General features: G+C 46.9%; 1 protein-coding gene across 1 annotated transcript in view; it reads right to left on the bottom strand.

The window, feature by feature from the left end:
* Positions 1-20,496, bottom strand: part of LOC309549478 (ALK tyrosine kinase receptor-like) — a 249,071-nt gene that overhangs the window by 79,229 nt on the left and 149,346 nt on the right. The window contains 1 exon segment of the mRNA XM_082249784.1: positions 6,524-6,677. Within this exon segment, the coding sequence (XP_082105910.1) occupies positions 6,524-6,677 (154 nt within the window).

Below are 20,496 nucleotides of genomic sequence, written 5' to 3' on the forward strand. Positions count from 1 at the left end.
GCTCCTCCACCTTCCGTTTGAGGATGCCCCACAGATGCTCAATAGGGTTTAGGTCTGGAGACATGCTTGGCCAGTCCATCACCTTTACCCTCAGCTTCCTTAGCCAGGCAGTGGTCGTCTTGGAGGGGTGTTTGGGGTCGTTATGTTGGAATATTGCCCTGCAGCCCAGTCTCTGAAGGGAGGGGATCATGCTCTGCTTCAGTATGTCACAGTACATGTTGGCATTCATGGTTCCCTCAATGAACTGTAGCCCCCCAGTGCCGGCAGCACTCATGCAGCCCCAGACCATGACACTCCCACCACCATGCCTGACTGTAGGGAAGACACACTTATCTTTGTACTCCTCACCTGGTTGCCCCCACACACGCCTGACACCATCTGACACCAAATAAGTTTATCTTGGTCTCATCAGAGCACAGGAGATGGTTCCAGTAATCCATGTCCTTAGTCTGCTTGTCTTCAGCAAACTGTTTGCGGGCTTTCTTGTCCATCATCTTTAGAAGAGGCTTCCTTCTGGGATGACAGCCATGCAGACCAATTTGATGCAGTGTGCGGGGTATGGTCTGAGCACTGACAGGCTGACCCCTCCCCCACCCCTTCAACCTCTGCAGCAATGCTGGCAGCACTCATACGTCTATTTCCCAAAGACAACCTCTGGATATGACGCTGAGCACGGCACTCAACTTCTTTGGTGGACCATGGTGAGGCCTGTTCTGAGTGGAACCTGTCCTGTTGAACTGCTGTATGGTCTTGGCCACCGTGCTGCAGCTCAGTTTCAGGGTCTTGGCAATCTTCTTATAGCCTAGGCCATCTTTATGTAGAGCAACAATTCTTTTTTTCAGATCCTCAGAGAGTTCTTTGCCATGAGGTGCCATGTTGAACTTCCAGTGACCAGTATGAGAGAGTGAGAGCGATAACACTAAATTTAACACACCTGCTCCCCCCATTCACACCTGAGACCTTGTAACACTAACGAGTCACATGACACCGGGGAGGGAAAATGGCTAATTGGGCCCAATTTGGACATTGTCACTTAGGGGTGTACTCACTTTTGTTGCCAGCGGTTTAGACATTAATGGCTGTGTGTTGAGTTATTTTGAGGGGACAGTAAATTTACACTGTTATACAAGCTGTACACTCACTACTTTACATTGTAGCAAAGTATCATTTCTTCAGTGTTGTCACATGAAAAGATAGAATAAAATATTTACAAAAATGTGAGGGTGTACTTACTTTTCTGAGATACTGTATAGGAGTTGATGGCAAAGGTGGCTTTTAGGGTTACTGCCACTCCACTGCAGTATGGAGAGCTATGAATGGTGGGGGTGGGGGTTATTTATATGTTGTGGATTTGTATACAGTACTGTGAAAAATTATTTGCCCCCTTAAACAAATGTTAATATTACACAAAGAGGAATTACAAAATACAGTTTTTAAATGGGGATTTAATTTATGAAGGGATAAAATCTGTCCGAATCGGCCTGGCCCTATATGAATAAGAAATTGCCCCCCTAAACCCAATACCTGGGTGCGCCACCCTTGGCATCAACAACTGCAATCCAGCGTTTGTAATAACTGGTAATGAGTCTCTCACATCGCCATGGAGGAATTTTGACTCACTTTGCAGAATTGTTATAATTCAGCCACATTGGAGGGATTTCCAGTATGAACGGCCTGTGTAAGGTCAATGGTATTTAAGTCCAGACTTTGACTAGGCAACTCCCAGGGCTGGAATGGGAATAAAATTCAGCCCTGGAAATAATTTCATACCAGCCCCATAGCAATATTATACCGGCCCAACAGCATAACGTCATTATTTTCTTGATCACAAAAGGGAAAATCATGCATTTTAAAGCACATTTTAAGCGTGTATTATATATAGATAAGGCCCCTTTCACACATACGGTCCGTTTGTCCGTTTGTCATCCATCCGTTGACGGATGAAAAACGGACATCAATGCATCTCTATGTAAAAATGGATGGCAACGGATGATCATCCGTTAACATCCATTTTCATCCGCTTCCGTCAATGTCCGTTTTTTGGAACGGATGAATGCCCTACAGATCGGACAAAAAACGGATGTAAACGGACAAATGGTCTGTTTTTCATCCATTTTTGCATTGGTAGTAGATGAAAAAAAACGGATGAAGAATGGATGTCTTCCTCAGGGGAAATATTTCCCCCTGAGGAAGACACGTGACCCTGTGTCACCACACGTAGGGGAGGGGCCTGGACGGATTTCTGCTGTATCCAGGAAGTACAGGAGCAGCTTTTACAGATCTTCCACTTCTGCCTGGTTACCATCACACACGCTGATTAAGAAAGGCTGTTTTTAGTTTGGTGCACTGCAAGCACCTTTTATATGTGAGTACCTGTCTATATGTTTTTTATTATTGAATGAATTTAAAAGAGGTATAAGCACTATTCGAGTCTCCCTTCTTTTCACCACCACTGGTTTCCATGAGGGGTGTTGTCCGGAGAGTGACGTTTTTCTGAGGGACTGTCGCTTACTCCCTGGCTCCAGGAAAGGTGGCCCTTGAGGGGCAATATTACGCCTTTAGACCTATGCTTAGCCACTAGGTCGCAGGAGCGGAGGTGAGGACCCAATCACATAGGGTGGAGAGGTGAAGGCATTTGTCACCACAAAGGATACCACTGGATCACTCATAGTGGACTTGTTAGAGTGCAATATTTCTCTGATAATGGGAAAACGCCATCAGCACTTTATTAAGCGATTATTGTTTATATCTGCTTAGTCACAATCGCTTTATTTTCACTTGGTTCTATACAATTATATCTTATTGTGTTTACTTCTGCACACTCAGCACTTTATATCATTGCATACAGGGTGGCCCCTTTATACATATTTACAGTTGCATTTATATTCACTCATTTTGGAGTGCACGATTTATCATCATTTGCACGATTTGCACCTTTTTATTATTGTGAATATTACTTTTAATCTATATTATTTAATTTGTTCTAATTTATAATATTTAGCACTATTGCACTTTGTATTTATTGCACACATTTTCTGGATTTGTTTAATTTCCTCATTTTTTTTGCGCGGCACTGTTTTGTCTTATTGAACTGATGAACTGAACGGACCGACCGTATGTGTGAAAGGGGCCTAAGACAGATATGAAAGCACATAGGGCTTTATATATATATATGAGCTAATTCCGGTTAAAAGTGGTAAAAGTGTGGACATGGTACAGGAGATGTCATAGGATGTGCGGACATGGTACAGGAGATGTCAGAGGCTGTGCGGACATGGTACAGGAGATGTCAGAGGCTGTGCGGACATGGTACAGGAGATGTCAGAGGCTGTGCGGACATGGTACAGGAGATGTCAGAGGCTGTGCGGACATGGTACAGGAGATGTCAGAGGCTGTGCGGACATGGTACAGGAGATGTCAGAGGCTGTGCGGACATGGTACAGGAGATGTCAGAGGCTGCATGCATGGTACAGGAGATGTTCGAGGCTGAGGAGGTGCAGCCGAGGCCTCTGTTCAGATAATAGGACTTAATGAGAAAACCGATGCCGGTCACTCTTGAGGAGACTCAGTCAAAGATAATCCCAGAAGAAAAAGAGTTTCATAGCATAAAATCCTTATAGCATTTATTTAACAAATAAAGGTTGCACTTACATAAGAAAGTAGAATACACCCATAAATAAAGATGGACAGCTCTACACAGCAGCCCGTCCTGCCGGGATTTAGTCAAATGCGGCGACATCAGCACATCGCTCCTCCCATTAAGGATGACAGTCCCCCAGGACGAAGTCGGATTATGACGAGGCGCGTCGGGAGGAGTGACGTGCTGACGTGCGTGTATTCTACTTTCTTATGTAAGTGCAACCTTTATTTTGATAAATAAATGCTATAAGGATTTTATGCTATGAGCCCCGGTTCACACTGATGCGAGTGTGGGGTTCGCATGTAATGTCGGAGCGCACTGCTCCTTCATTAGATGCGATCGGCTGTGCGGTGCGAGTTTAGCCGTACACTTTGTATGGCTAAATTCGCACCGCACCCGCAGCAAACACGCACAGGGCCCTTTTTGGCATCAGGATCGGATCGCACAGCGGTTCACACTTGTGCGATCCGATCCTGTGCGAACTGCACGATCGCACTGCGATATGCGATCAAACTGGGGGTGTCGTTAAGATTACATTGACACCCCCAGCGTATCGCATATGGCAGTGTGAACTGCCGGGGTGCGTGTGCGATGCGGGAACAGGCTGCGGATTCGCAGCCTTCCCACATCGCATAAGTGTGATCCGGACCTCAAACTCTTTTTCTTCTGGGGTTTTCTCTGAGTGAGTCTCCTCAAGAGTGACCAGCATCGGTTTCCTCATTAAGTTCTATTATCCCGGCCTACGGCTGGGCTATAGCCGTAGGCGAGTGAGACCTTCCTGACAGGAGGTCAACACCATTTGGTAAGAATGATTAGGGAGATTGGATTGAGGCATTGGGGACTTTCATGGTACCACAAAAACTTACAAGACAATAATTATAAGAAAATATAAATTTTATAAAACTGTACTTTATCATCTGTCCTTTGTTGGATCACTGCCTTATGTGTATATTTTCTCTTTAGATCAATTCCTCTTGAACCAAAACTCCTGATGAAGCGGAATCCCCGTGAAACATGTTGAGTAAGATTGGAAGAATTTAAAGTGGCCCCCATTTATAGGGGCTTTATGAATATCCAATCTGTATCAGAGGATTTTTCTTTCTATTGAACTATTGCTTGAATTAGTTCACTTTTTGGCCTAGGTGCCTTTAGTGGACCCCCATATTATGCAGTGTATTTTGTATGTTCCCCCTATACGGGTGGCTGTTTTTATTAGTTGTGGATACAATAAAATTTATATATTTTCTTATAATTATTGTCTTGTAAGTTTTTGCGGTACCATGAAAGTCCCCAATGCCTCAATCCAATCTCCCTAATTATAATTCAATCTTTAGGATGCAGGTACAACTTTATTATATTTTATTATATGTAGCACATGCGATTTATCCATTTGGTATAAAGCCAATTTATGTGGTGGAGGCTTTTCTGTTCACATCGGATGACAATCTATGGGGTGATGAAGAATTCACTTGGTGACCTCATGGACTTTGTCACATCACTTGTTGGACTAGATTTATTTTCTTTATGATATAAGCACAACTTTATTTATTTTATCATTTAAAAACTGCATTTTGTATTTTCTCGGGTTATCTTTGTGTCATATTAAAATTTGTTTGATGATCTGAATCATAACCACTTGCTGACCGCCCCACGCAGATTTACTGTGGCAGGGTGGCTCAGCTGCGCATAATCACGTAGATCGATGTGATTATGTGCGTGCAGTTTCGGTGGTGCATGCGCGCCACCGGAGCTGCACCCTCGCACTGTGATTAGACATGTTGGGAGCCAGACTGCGGGAAGAGCGGCCTCAATCACCGCCGGCCTCCCGCGTTCTTCGGCTAGAATGACAGAAGAGCCGTCTGTCTATGTAAACAAAGCAGGCGGCTCTCCTGTCAGAGAGGCAGGGAAAGCTAAGCTGAATCACCAATATCTCTGTGACCTCTGTCCAGCCCATCCCCCCCCACAGTCAGTAAGCACTATTAGGCATACACTTAACCCCCCTGATCACCCCCAGTGTTAACCCCTTCCCTGCCAGTGTCATTAGTACAGTGACAGTGCATATTATTTAGCAAAGATTACTGTAGTAATGTCACTGGTCCCCAAAAAGTGTCAAAAATGTCAGTTAGGGGTCCGATCTGTCCGCCACAATGTCGCAGTCCCGCTAAAAATCGCAGATCGCCGCCATTACTAGTAAAATAAATAAATAAATAAAAAGTCCAAAAACCCATCCCGTAGTTTGTAAACGCTATAAATTTTGCGCAAACCAATAAAAATACGCTTTTTGGAAATGTTCTTTTAACAAAAATATGTAGCAGAATTCAAATTGGTCTAAACTGATAACAAAAATTTGATTTTTTAAGTTTTTTTATTGGGAATGTTTTATAGCAGAAAGTAAAAAATATTGTTTTTTTTTTTTTTTTTTCAAAATTGTCGCTATTTTTTTGTTTATAGCACAAAATCTAAAAATCGCACAGGTGATCAAATACCACCAAAAGAAAGCTCTGTTTGTGGGGAAAAAAGGACATCAATTTTATTTGGGTACAGCGTCGCACGACCGCGTAATTGTTAGTTAAAGCAACGCAGTGCCGAATGGCAAAAAAATGGCCTGGCCATTTGGGGGGGGGGGGGGGGGAATCCTTCCTGGGCAGAAGTGGTTAAACTGTGACAATTATGCAAAAAAATATATATATCAGGAGGGGACAGATACTTTTTCACAGCACTGTACATGATATATCTTTATAATTTTTTTTTTTTTATATATACATTGTGTAATGATTTGAATACATGATGTATATTTATATACTGTGTATGTATTTATATACATTGTGTATTTATTATCTATCTACTGTATATATGTAAAATAATAGCAGCCAGAAGCGTCACCTGTATCGGTTGGTTTCGGGGACCCGCCAGATCTGGACGCCCCTTTGTGTTTCCGTCCCCACAATCACGCTGAAGTTTTCATAGGATTCATCGCACAGCTTCTGACTCGGCCCATGAGGACCGCTGGCCCCGCATGTGGTGAAGAGCCAGTAACCTGCAAGACAAAGAACCCCTCCGTTATTTTAGGGTCACCATTTCAAGCAGAATCCAGTGATTGATATGAGCCAATCAGGACTGTTTTGGAGGCAGGTGTGGTCTCATCAGTGGGCGTGGCCTGACCCATGCCCATTGGTAGTGTAGAGCAGATCTATATTGAGGTCTGTGAGCGTTTGTTGTTAGGAAAGCATCTTACAACTTATAAATAAAGATTCCCTTTGAAAACATCTGTCCGGCCATTTACTGATAATTGTTTCAAATTTGTACAAAGGGGCCTGGATAGTAAAAAAAAAATTTGCTTTGAGCATTCCGCAGCCCTCGCAAATAATTCCTGTAATTCCCCTAATTTTTGTTTCCTAGGAACGTCAGCTGATCCAGTGGGTATAATACAGTATTTTCCTTACCACATTTTGGCCACTAGATGGCGCTGACAAACCTAGGAAATAAATATATTACACAGAATACAGCGATTATTCCGGATCACTCGAGATATTTGCACAGCAATTTATTTATTTATTTATGAATAGACCTCAAAATGTTGGAGAAGTTTGTCTGGCCACACCAACTTTTTAACCTTAATGCATTCTGTGTCCAGGATACCCCCCCTCCCCCCCTTATACTTACCTGAGCCATACTATGATCCAGTGCTATGCACAAGAGCAGCGGCTCTCTCCCTCCTCGCTGGGAAGATTAATAGCAGAGGGGGTCATTGGCTCCTGCTGCTGTCAGTCAAATGCTATGACTAGGGAGCGGGGGACAGTGTTTGTGTCTATAAAGCAAGCATGCATGTGTATCCCCCTCCCAGCAAGTAGCTTGTTAGGGGGATACTCAAAGGGAGGAGGAGCCAGGAGCACCGGCGGGGGACCCGGGAAGAGGAGGATTGGGGCTGCTCAGTGCAAAACCATTACAGAGCCGGTAAGTGTAACGTTTGTTATTTAAAACAAAACTCTGAACCTTTAATATCACTTTAAAGCAGAAGTTCTGCCCCAAATAACGAGATCAAAATGAAAAGCCCATTAAAATAAAAAATATAACCATAACAATGTTTGCTGCAATATTCACCTTCAATCCAGAGATTTCAGCAGTTTATCTCCTCAGTCTGATAGCAAGCATCATTCAGCCAACTTCCTCTGAGCCCAGGTTGTCCTGGACCCACCCCCAGCCTGTGACTGGACAGTGGTTTTTGTTTACGAAAAAAACCAAAAACCCTCAAATGATATTTGTTTCTGAAAGCAGAGACCCTGGAGAATAAAATGGTGGTAGTTCTTTTTTATGTCACACAATATTAGTGTAACGGTTTATCAAGCACAAAATTCCAGTAAAGTATTTTAGAGCACACAAGCACAATGATTGGCCCATTTCTGGTAGAATATATAAAAAAAATATGTGTAGGGCAACCAATGCTTTAGTGCAGGGGTCCTCAAACTTTTTAAACAGGGGGCCAGTTCACTGTCCCACGGACACTGTTGGGGGCCGGACTATAGTTTGAAAAAAATATGAACAAATTCCTATGCACATGTTTTATTTGTAGTGCACAAAAAACAGGAAAATCAATACAATATTTAAAACCATGGCCTCAGGAACTAAAGTGCAAGCAGTGCCTGTATGAACCCCTCAGAGCTTAAGACCTGACCCCCCCCCCCATCTAGTGATTGACTACAAGTCCCAGCATGAACCCGTGGGATCTATGGGGTCACATTCTTAAATCTCAGGGGCTCATGCTGGGACTTATAGCCGTTCACTAGTTGGGGGGCTGTCATGTCCTCAGCTCTGAGGGGTTCATGCTGGGACTAGTAGTCCTTCACTTTTGGGGGAGTCACATTCTTAGATTTCAGAGGCTCGTGTTGGGACTTGTAGTCCTTCACTAGTTAGGAGGGGGTGTCACGTCCTCAGCTCTGAGGGGTTCATGCTGGAACTTGCAGTCCTTCACTTGGCCATGGCCTGTGGGTCCTGCTGGGAACTAGTTATGGCCTGTGGGTCCTGCTGGGAACTAGTTATGGCCTGTGGGTCCTGCTGGCCACTGGCCTGTAGGTTCTGCTGGAAACTGACCATGGCCTATGGGTCCTGCTGGCCTTTAGGTTCTGCTAGGAGCTGGCCATGGCCAGCTCCCAGCAGGACCAACAGGCCATGGCCAGCTCCCAGCAGGACCAACAGGCCATGGCCAGCTCCCAGCAGGACCAACAGGCCATGGCCAGCTCCCAGCAGGACCAACAGGCCATGGCCAGCACCCAGCAGGACCCACAGGCCATGGGCAGCTCCCAGTAGAACCTAAAGGCCAGCAGGACCCATAGGCCATGGTCAGTTTCCAGCAGAACCTACAGGCCAGTGGCCAGCAGGACCCACAGGCCATGGGCAGCTCCCAGCAGGACCCACATGCCATGGCCAGCTCCCAGCAGGACCCACAGGCCATGGCCAGCTCCCCACAGGACCCACATTGATTATAGGTTAGGCGACCTCGGTGGGCCGGGGTCAGGACCCTGGTGGGCCGGATGTGGCCCGCGGGCCATAGTTTGAGGACCCCTGCTTTAGTGGGTTAGGTGCCCTCGATGTGTGTGTGATCCTATGTGTATGTAGTGGGGGTGGGACTCCAAATTCTTTTTTTTTGGGGGGGGAGGAGGGTGTTAAGCGCTTGTGTCTTTATTTTTCTTTACACTTTTTTCTATCACATGAAGTCCCCTATGAGAAAGATAACTGTGACGACTGGGAGGGAAAGACAGACACTTAATGGTTTTGATTGCTTCAAGTGTAACAGTAATATTTGTCAGCAATACCTCTCAGGAAATATGAAGATTTAATCCCACTTTACACTGTGAGACCTATAGCCTGTTACTATGAAGTCTGACTCCTAAATAATCATAGCAATACGTAGATGTGTATTCCATGTACTTCAATGAAGGAAACGGACAGACTGTCATTGGCAGTCCTGTCCTATTGTCTGTTTTGAGGTGGGATGTAGATTGTGTTAAGTCTGTCTGTCCCATTGTTAAATGTTAATGACCTCATATTATTCTGTCCAGATGGCTAGATAATTAGTTCAGGTTAATTCTGTTTCTGTATAAAATTTCATCTGCATATGATAATGTAATCAGATTCACCTGACCTGATAGTGTATATAATGTGTGTGAGTGGGTTCAATAAAGGGTTCTACTTCACCTTCAATCTAGAGTCCTGTCTCTTATTGGGGGAATCTGCTACAAGGGATTGCTATGCTCTTCATACTCCCTTGGATAATCACTAAGCTCTTGAAAGAGCTTGTTCCTGTTCCTGCTTCACTCTCTGGGGAAAGAGAGGTTCACCCATGGGTACCTGGAGCCTTGTCGTAGGTCCAGGGTGGGTAGGAGACGGTGAGACCCCCCAACCAAGCTGCAGTGGTTTGTGGGGTCTGAGGTGGTTATGGTGTCTGGTGGAGTGCTTGGAGCCCTCAGGAAGCAGTAGGAGCATCCGTCATCGGAGGTACCCAGTCAGGGTGCCAGTTGATCCGTTACAATGACAGTTCCAGAACTAGCAGGGTAATTCTCCTCACAACCGCTATAAATCAATGTGGATTTCTTCGGACCAACTCCATCAGTGATGAGAGACCTTTCCATCTGAGCACTCCACTGCACGATGAGGGTTCCAACCCAGGCAGGAATGTATTGCAGTATATCTATTCCCACTGGCCATCTTAGGCCAGTTATGTTGCTGCATTGTGAACAGTTTGATGCTGCATTGCATAATACCAAAGAGCTCAATTTTGGTTTCATCTGACCACAGCACTTTCTCCCAATCCTTCTCTGAATCATTTAGATGTTCATTGGCATGACTGTACATGTGCCTTCTTGAGGAGGAGGACTTGCTGTGTTTGGAGGAAGATAAATTCTATCTATGACACTAAGAACACCATATCTACAGTCCAACATGGAGGTGGAAACCTGAGGCTTTGGAGCCATGTATTGTAAAATCTTGGATGAGAACCTTCTTCCCTCAGCCAGAACACTGAAGATGGATCATGGATGGGTCTTCCAGCATGACAGGCCTGGCAAGATGTCTCACCATCACTTTAAGCCACCTGGCAAGGTGTCTCAATGTCACTTTAAGCCGCCTGGCAGGATGTCTCAACGTCACTTTAAGCTGCCTGGCAGGATGTCTCACCTTGGCTGCCGATTGTTGTTCCTTGCAATGATGGCAGTGCAGGGAGGAAGGGGACCCAAGGTGGACTATGCTTGGGTGCCCCTGCAGCCCAGGATGGAGAGCTGCAGGAGGGTGCAGCACCTGGGGACAGGTGATCAAATCTCATCAAAAAGAAAGCTCTATTTATGGGGAAAAAAGGAAATACATTTTATTTGGGTATTGCACGATCGCGCAATTGTTAGTTAAAGTAACATAGTGCCATATAGCAAAAAAAATGGCCTGGCCATTAAGGGGGTAAATCTTCCCGTCCAGAAGTGTTTAAGCGAATAAGTGAGGTAAGAGAAATCACCAAAACAGATATTACTTCAGTGCTGCAAATAACCATAGCAGTGACAGACACCTCCTGCCCTCTACACCAAGGTGGGAAGTTTCACTGCCTGTATCTTGTGTTAGAAAGTTTTGCAAAATAAGTCTAATTTCACCAAATAGGTGTGGATGTTTTGTTCTACTTGGTTCCGTGTCTATGCCCTGCGTAATCTAACTTGTTCTTTGGGGCCAAAGAATTTTGGTGGGTGGGAGAATGTAGCTCCTTCTGGTGGTCACTTTAAGCCGCCTGGCAGGATGTCTCACCATAACTTTAAGCCGTCTGGCAGGATGTCTCACCATCACTTCAAGCCGCCTGGCAGGGTGTCTCACCATCACTTTAAGCCACCTGGCAGGATGTCTCACCGTCACTTTAAGCCTCCTGGCAGGATGTCTCACCGTCACTTTAAGCCTCCTGGCAGGATGTCTCACCGTCACTTTAAGCCTCCTGGCAGGATGTCTCACCGTCACTTCAAACCGCCTGGCAGGATGTCTCACCATCACTTCAAGCCCCCTGGCAGGATGTCTCAATGTCACTTCAAGCCCCCTGGCAGGATGTCTCAATGTCACTTCAAGCCACCTGGCAGGATGTCTCACCGTCACTTCAAACCGCCTGGCAGGATGTCTCACCATCACTTCAAGCCGCCTGGCAGGGTGTCTCACCATCACTTTAAGCCACCTGGCAGGATGTCTCACCGTCACTTTAAGCCTCCTGGCAGGATGTCTCACCGTCACTTTAAGCCTCCTGGCAGGATGTCTCACCTTGGCTGCCGATTGTTGTTCCTTGCAATGATGGCAGTGCAGGGAGGAAGGGGGCCCAAGGTGGACTAAGCTTGGGTGCCCCTGCAGCCCAGGATGAAGAGCTGTAGGAGGGTGCAGCACCTGGGGACAGACCTGGAGGCTGCTGTCTTGTGCCAGCGGCTTCTAAGGGGGCAGTGTTACAGACATATTAAAGCTTATATGAGATTTTAGTAACTGGATTTAGTTCATCCCTGACATAGAATTCCCATTGCATTATGGGTTTTCTTATATTGTTTTATTATAACAATATTATTGTTACTGTGAATAAGCTTTCGCTGGCCTAAATCCAGCCACGTCAGGCACAAGCAAGATGGAGCCGCAAGGCTGCCAACCATCCACACATTTATTATCAGGGAAGTAACTCAGAAGTCCCAGGAGGCTTCGTGTTGCAGAGGCGCCCGGCATTAATGTGTCGAAGAGATTAGTCAGGAGATTTCACATCTTCAGAAAAAGCTCCTTTATTGGATTAAAACAATGCATACAACTTCTTCTGAAACCTCCTTACAAATCTCTTTGATTAATTAAAGTCGACCTTCCATCAATAAATTAATTTCCTCTAATATTCCTCTTCCGCCTCCCTTTTACACAATTGCAAATTCTTTCCAGCATTTCTCTGAAGTTAATTTATGTTTTACTTTTAAAGTGTTGCGTTGTCCCTTCTTCTCATTCCTCGCCTAGAAGGGAAGGCGCACTGATGGCCGCCTGTAGCCTCCTGGGTTATCCACGTCACATACCACAGGTTATAGCTTACTGGGATGGGATAGATGAGAGCTGCACCTCTCTGTGTGAGATTCAAGACACAGTATAGGAGGACATGACAGGAGGGAGGCATCGGAGAGTAAACCCCCTGGCAGAGCGCGACAGAACAGGCAGATGGGAAAAGGCAGTTGGTTTCCTCTGATAGTGAGATGGTGGTGCTGGAGGTCTTTGGATGGGAAGAAGACAATGCTGGACTTGTTAGAAGCCTGGGTGTGAGTCAGAGGGTTTATTTTAGGTCAGGCTTCTGGTACCTCCCCCTGGTTCTGGAAGTTTGGCGAAGTTTCTAGAAACTAGTAGGCGGAGGCTGGAAGGTGCTGTTTTGAATATTTATGGGAATCTGGCAAACCCCTAGGCAGGAGGCCTGGCAGGGTGGCTGAACCTGCAAATAAATATTGAGGAGCCTGGCCAGCAGGGGAGATGGGTGGAAGATGGAGTGCTAAAGTGCTGGTGTCATGTGGCCATTTGAAAAACGAAGGCCCCTTTCACACGATCGGACCGATCAGGTCCGCCTGTCCGTTTTTCAGGCGGACCTGATTGGGCCACCCATTCTCCTCTATGGAGAGGCTGATGTTAGCGGAGACAACCGTCTGTCATTCGATCCGATAAGATCCACTTAAAACAGACAGATGGCGATACGGTCGCCATCCGTCCAGCGAGTCGGATCGAATGGGATAGGTGTCATGCTGTCTGTTTTCATCTGATCTCCCCCAACGAGGAGAGCGGGACTCTGACAGATCCATCTTTGCACAATGAGCAGAGATAGCCCTGTCACCCGCCTGCTCAGCAGAATCAAATGAGCGATCTACGCTGAGCTAGCGGAGTCCATCGAGCGGATCCACCCCGTGTGAAAGGGGCCTAAAACAGTCTTTATTGTTTTTCAAAATCAAGCAAACAAAACAGCTTACTTCAGCAAAAATAAACAAAACAGTCCATACTTCTGGCATGATAAGCAACAGGATGGCTCTCTGCCAGTACACAAGTCCCACGCCAGGGATTTAGGGTTCCCGCCTGCTTCAAGGTGCCGCAAAGGTCCCAGGAGCTCAGCAAACACTACCTCAGTCACCAGATTGTCCACACTTTACTACTGATGTATCTTCCTCACACTCCACCTCACAGACAGGTGCTGACCCCTTCCTGCTCCTTTCCAGGCCTCCCCTGCAGGCAGGTTAAACCTTTCGGGGCCAAAGTCTCCTGTACGGTGCCCCACCATCAGACTAGACACGTCTCCTGTACGGTGCCTCACCATCAGACTAGAAACGTCTCCTGTACGGTGCCCCACCATCAGACTAGACACGTCTCCTGTACGATGCCCCACCATCAGACTAGACACGTCTCCTGTACGGTGCCCCACAATCAGACTAGACACGTCTCCTGTACGGTGCCCCACTATCAGACTAGACACGTCTCCTGTACGGTGCCCCACCATCAGACTAGACACGTCTCCTGTACGGTGCCCCACCATCAGACTAAACACGTCTCCTGTATGGTGCCCCACCATCAGACTAGACACGTCTCTTGTACGGTGCCCCACCATCTGACTAGACAAGTCTCCTGTACGGTGCCCCACCATCAGACTAGAAACGTCTCCTGTATGGTGCGCCACCATCAGACTAGACACGTCTCCTGTACAGTGCCCCACCATCAGACTAGACACGTCTCCTGTACGGTGCCCCACCATCAGACTAGACACGTCTCCTGTACGGTGCCCCACCATCAGACTAGACACGTCTCCTGTACGGTGCCCCACCATCAGACTAGACACGTCTCCAGTACGGTGCCCCACCATCAGACTAGAAACGTCTCCTGTACGGTGCGCCACCATCAGACTAGACACGTCTCCTGTACGGTGCCCCACCATCAGACTAGACACGTCTCCTGTACAGTGCCCCACTATCAGACTAGACACGTCTCTTGTACGGTGCCCCACCATCAGACTAGACACGTCTCCTTTACGGTGCCCCACCATCAGACTAGAAACGTCTCCTGTACGGTGCGCCACCATCAGACTAGACACGTCTCCTGTACGGTGCCCCACCATCAGACTAGACATGTCTCCTTTACAGTGCCCCACTATCAGACTCGACACGTCTCCTGTAGGGTGCCCCACCATCAGACTAGACACGTCTCCTGTACGGTGCCCCACCATCAGACTAGACACAGCTCCTGTACGGTGCCCCACCATCAGACTAGACGTAGCTCCTGTACGGTGCCCCACCATCAGACTAGACACGTCTCCCATACGGTGCCCCACCATCAGAGTAGACACGTCTCCTGTACGGTGCCCCACCATCAGACTAGACACGTCTCCTGTACGGTGCCCCACCATCAGACTAGACACAGCTCCTGTACGGTGCCCCACCATCAGACTAGACACGTCTCCTGTACGGTGCCCCACCATCAGACTGGACTCGTCTCCTGTACGGTGCCCCACCATCAGACGAGACACGTCTCCTGTACGGTGCCCCACCATCAGACTAGAAACGTCTCCTGTATGGTGCTCCACCATCAGACGAGACACGTCTCATGTACGGTACGGTGCCCCACCATCAGACTAGAGACGTCTCCTGTACGGTGCCCCACCATCAGACTAGAAACGTCTCCTGTACGGTGCCCCACCATCAGACTAGACACGTCTCCTGTACGGTGCCCCACCATCAGACTAGACACGTCTCCTGTACAGTGCCCCACTATCAGACTAGACACGTCTCCTGTACGGTGCCCCACCATCAGACTAGACACGTCTCCTGTACGGTGCCCCACCATCTGTTATACCTGAAGGGTTTCACATGTACTGTCACTTTAAGGCTGGCTCCACCCAGGAGTGATGACAAGGGTCAAGGGGCAGAGTGGCCATCTTTAGACACATGTAGAGATGTATTGATATGCAGAGCTGTCCTGTTATGCTGTACAGAGAGTCCTGAATAAACATCCGTTGTTCCAGACCAGAGTCCTGTGTCTCTCACAACACGGAGAATATAACAGTGGCGACGAGGATGGGATTTACAAGGTTACTATCCGTGTGAGAAAGGAAAAAAAAAAACTCTGGATTGTCAGCTGAATACACCCACATAGCCCAGCAGGAAAATGTCATTGATCGGGACATTAAGTGAATTTGATGAAGAACAGACAACGTGGAGCTCCTGGATTGAGCGACTGGAACAATATTTTGCTGCAAATGCCATCCCAGGCGACAGGCAAGTAGCAGTATTTCTGACACTGGTTGGTGCTAGGACATATGACACTCTTAGGGATCTCCTTTTCCCTGAAAAACCAGCAACTAAGACTTTGGCAGAGCTCCTGACACTGTTAGGGAATCACTTCCAGCCTAAACCACTTTGCAGAAAGATTCAGGTTCTATCAGCGGCAGCAGCAGCCAGGTGAAGATATTAAGGCTTATGTGCTCGCCCTTCGCAGACTAGCCTCAACCTGTTCTTTTGGGGAGTATTTACCGACTGCACTGAGGGATAAGTTTGTCATGGGACTAAATAGTGAGTCTAGCCAAAAGAGACTGTTAACAGAGAAAGACCTTACCCTTACAAAGGCAATTGAGATAGCTTCAGTGATGGAAATGGCTGTGAAAGATACAGAGGCATTGAACCCCCAGAGTAGAAGGGAAGAGTTTAAAGAGGAAGTTTTCAGAACAGCAGTCAAGCAAACTGCAGCTAATGGTAAATATAGAACCTCACCAACCGGGACGTCAGCTTGCTACCGTTGTGGGAATACAGACCATGATCACAAAGTCTGCCGGTTTAAGGATCAGCTCTGTCATAATTGTGGTAAGGCAGGCCATCTGAAACGAGTCTGCTGTAGTAAGAAGGTGCAAAACAAACAACCACTGAACACCAGGACAAAGGCATATATGGTGGGAAGATGTACATCGTCATCGGAATCAGAGGATGAGGAAGTGCTCCACAGATTGGACATACATCATATGCATTCAGCACCCTCAGCAATGACTGTAGAGGTAACCGTGGAAGGAAAGAAACTCAAGATGGATGTAGACACAGGAGCAGCAGTTTCAGTTATCACCCAGAAACAATGGAGAAAACTTCTGATCCGAACAACTGTCCGTCCAACACCAATCAAACTGCAGACTGTAATGTTCTGGTACCTTGGGTACCCTAATTACTCTTTCATAAGTGTATGCGCCCCACCATTCTCTTTTGGTAAGGTGCGCATACACCTTTAAGACTGATGCTGTCATCACTGAGCGCCGGACTGGATGGCTATTTAGATCGCCGGCTCTCACTCACATGTGTTCGTTCAAACTGCTTTGTGCCTTGATGCTAACCTGTCTTGAAGCTCTCATGCTTGCAAGCATACCTCGCTGTCGGAACCACGCTGCGCTGATCCCTGTATCCCGCTACCGGATCATCCGCTCTTGCTGAACCTCTCCTCTGCTACATTGCTATTAGTGATAAGTACCCCACAGGGGAAACCTCTATAACCTTTATACTAAAGCTTACACTATCTAGCTCTGCATACTAAGGACTATTACTACATCTGCATTATCTAAGATTGCTAGCTCTTGAGCCTACTACCACCTGTTCTTGCACTGGGTTGATCTCTCTTGTATGTCCACCTGCTACTCTGTCATCTGCTACCATACATGATTGCTAAACCTATCTGCATCCCATCTGCTACTATCTTACTTTCAAGAACATTTCCTTTCAAGTGTCTGTCATCTACCATCTCTACCCAACCTGTCTCTTCAGCCTATCATCACTGTGTTACTATATACATAAGTCACTCTAGGAAACATCTTATTGAGTGTGTGTATTTACTTGCTGAATTGAGATCATCCACACATGATGAGTCATTGAGAGTTGGGAATGGTGTCTCAGCGTTTCTCTACATGACTACTGAAGTGGAATATTTCTGCAGCTGAAAATCCACATCATACGTAAAACGCAGGAGCGTTACACAGACATACTCAAAGCAGATACTCCACCCACTGGGGTACGTGAAAGTACAGGTATCCTACAAGGGTCAGACGAAGAGAATGCTATTGTATATCCTAGAACATGGGGGACCCCCTCTCTTTGGGAGAGACTGGATTGCTCACTTTGGAATGCCAGACATCGCCATTAACCCCTGCAACACCGTGACCATCCCATCAGGGGATGAAGAGGGATGGGTGAAGTCCCTGAAACAGCGATTCCCACAAGTCTTTGATAACCATTTGGGAAAAATAAAGCATGACTGTGTGAGACTCAGGCTGAAACCCAACGCCCAGCCTAGGTTCTTCAAAGCTCGGACGGTACCTTTCGCACTCCGAGCAGGTGTGGAAGCTGAACTAAGCCGGCTGGAGGAACAAGGTGTCAACTCAAAGGTAGAGCACAGCGAGTGGGCATCACCAGTTGTACCAGTAAAGAAAGCGAATGGGGACTTACGCATTTGTGGCGATTTCCGCATGGCACTAAATTCTCAACTGGAGATAGACCAGTATCCCCCACCCAGAGTAGATGACATTACTATCTCACGTTTTACCAGTTGGGTCAGAGAAACCTGTGGCATTCCCCTCCAGGTCCTTGACAAAAGCAGAAAGCAATTACTCTCACATTGACAAAGAGGCTCTGGCGCTCATATGGGCAATTAAGAAGTTTCATCTTTACCTGTATGGTAGGGAATTCACCATACTGACTGATCATAAACCACTCCTTCAGATCTTTAGCCCTGACAAAGGCATCTCCCAGACGACTGCGGCCCGTCTTCAACGCTATGCCCTATTCTTGGGAGCATATAGCTACAAAATCCAGTATCGCTGCCATGATGCCAATGCTAATGCAGACGCCATGTCCCGTCTGACAAGGACATTAACAGACTCTTCTCCACCTGTCAAGAGTTGTCGTTACACCAGCCTGTCCTTTCTGTCTTCCGGGGAAGTAGCAGCCCATACAGCCAAGGATACCTTCCTTAAGACAATACTCTCCTGGGTACGGTACGATTGGCCTGCAACTGTCACACAGGATTATGAACCATACTTCCGTAGGCGTCTGGAATTAACTGTGGCTGGCAACTGTGTTTTATGGGGAGACCGAGTGATCGTTCCACAGACCCTCCGGAGACACATTCTGGACTTGCTACATACTGGTCATCCTGGGGGCACACGTATGAAACAAAAGGCCTGAGGCTATGTGTGGTGGCCGAACCTCGACTCCGATATCACGACATATGTGAATGCGTGTGCTGGATGTGCACAAACTGCAAGAGACCCTCCTCGAGGGTGCGTCCAGCCCTGGACTTGGCCCACGGTTCCCTGGTTTCGCCTACACTTGGACTTTGCAGGCCCGATCAGAGGACACACCTTTTTGATCATTATTGATGCCCATTCAAAGTGGCCTGAGGTCATTCCTGTTACCCAGCCGACGACTAAGGCGACGATTTCCATACTGTTACATCTCGCTGCTACATTTGGATACCCCAGAGAAATTGTCACAGACAACGGTGCACAATTCACAAGCCAGGAGTTTCAGAGTTTCCTGACTGCCCACAACATCAAACACAAGTTGACCGCACCTTACCACCCGGCTACAAATGGTCAAGCAGAAAGGTTTGTACAGACCTTCAAAAGCTATTTCAAAGCTACTGTGGCTATGTAACGCTCCTGCGTTTTTGTAGTAGGCTGGATATGCAGCTGCAAAATCTCCACTCAGTAGTCATGTAGAGATGTGTTGAATAACCAGATCCAACTCTCCAGACTCATCACTGTGGGCCTGTCAGCTTCAACATACAGATATATACACACTCAATAAGATGTTCCTGGAGTGGTAGAATGTATATGACAGTATGAAGGTGATGTGCTGAAGGGACAGGTGTGAACAGTGATAGAGATGGTAAGTACTTGATAGGTTTGTTCAGGAGAGTGCTAGATGGTATTAGGTAGAGTGCAGATAGGTTAGTAATCGAGTATGGTAACAGGTGGTAAGGACAGCAGATGACAATTACAGGATAGACTAACCCAGTGCAAGGATAGATGGTAGTAGACTCAAGAGCTAGCAATCTATGTAGCAGTGCAGATGATAGATGGTAGTAGACTTAAGAGCAAGCAATCTATGTAACAGTGCAGATGATAGATGGTAGTAGACTCAAGAGCTAGCAATCTATGCAACAGTGCAGATGATAGATAGTGTAAGTAGGTTATGGAGGATTCCCCTGTGGGGTACTTATCACTAGTAAATGTTAGTAGTAGAGGGGTCCAGTAGAGAGGGGAAGATCCGGTAGCGAGATACAGGGATCAGTAGCGAGGTTCCGGTCTGCTCCAGGTAGAAGTAATTAGCTGGAGGTTCCGACAGCAAGACAGGCTTGAAAGCATGTGGATACACAAGGCAGGTTGAACGAACGATGTGAGTGAGAACGCCGGCGGTTGAAATAGCCGCTCTGCGGCGCTCAGCGATGACATCATCTGTCTTAAAGGTGTATGCGTACCACCTAGTAAGAAAGGTGGGACGCATATTTGGAAGGAAATAAATAATAAAGGGTACCAGAGGTACCAGAATCTTACAGGCTACAAGTAAACAACAGTCCCTGTCACTCCAGCAGCTGGACTCCTTCCTTTCTGCTTACAGAACCACACCACATGCAACCACTGGGAAAACTCCAGCTGAACTTCTTTTGGGTCGACAGCCATGGACTGTTTTGGATATGCTTCGCCATCAAACGGTCCAGGAACATGTACAGCAGTCCCAAGACAAGAGGGTTGAACACGACGAGATTCCCCGGTTTACAGCCCAGCAAAAGGTATGGGCCCGATCTTATGGCGCTTCCAACACTCGTTGGCTTCC

Source organism: Pelophylax lessonae (genome assembly GCF_965119305.1).
Source record: "Pelophylax lessonae genome assembly, chromosome: 3".
In the NCBI taxonomy this organism is placed as follows: domain Eukaryota; kingdom Metazoa; phylum Chordata; class Amphibia; order Anura; family Ranidae; genus Pelophylax; species Pelophylax lessonae.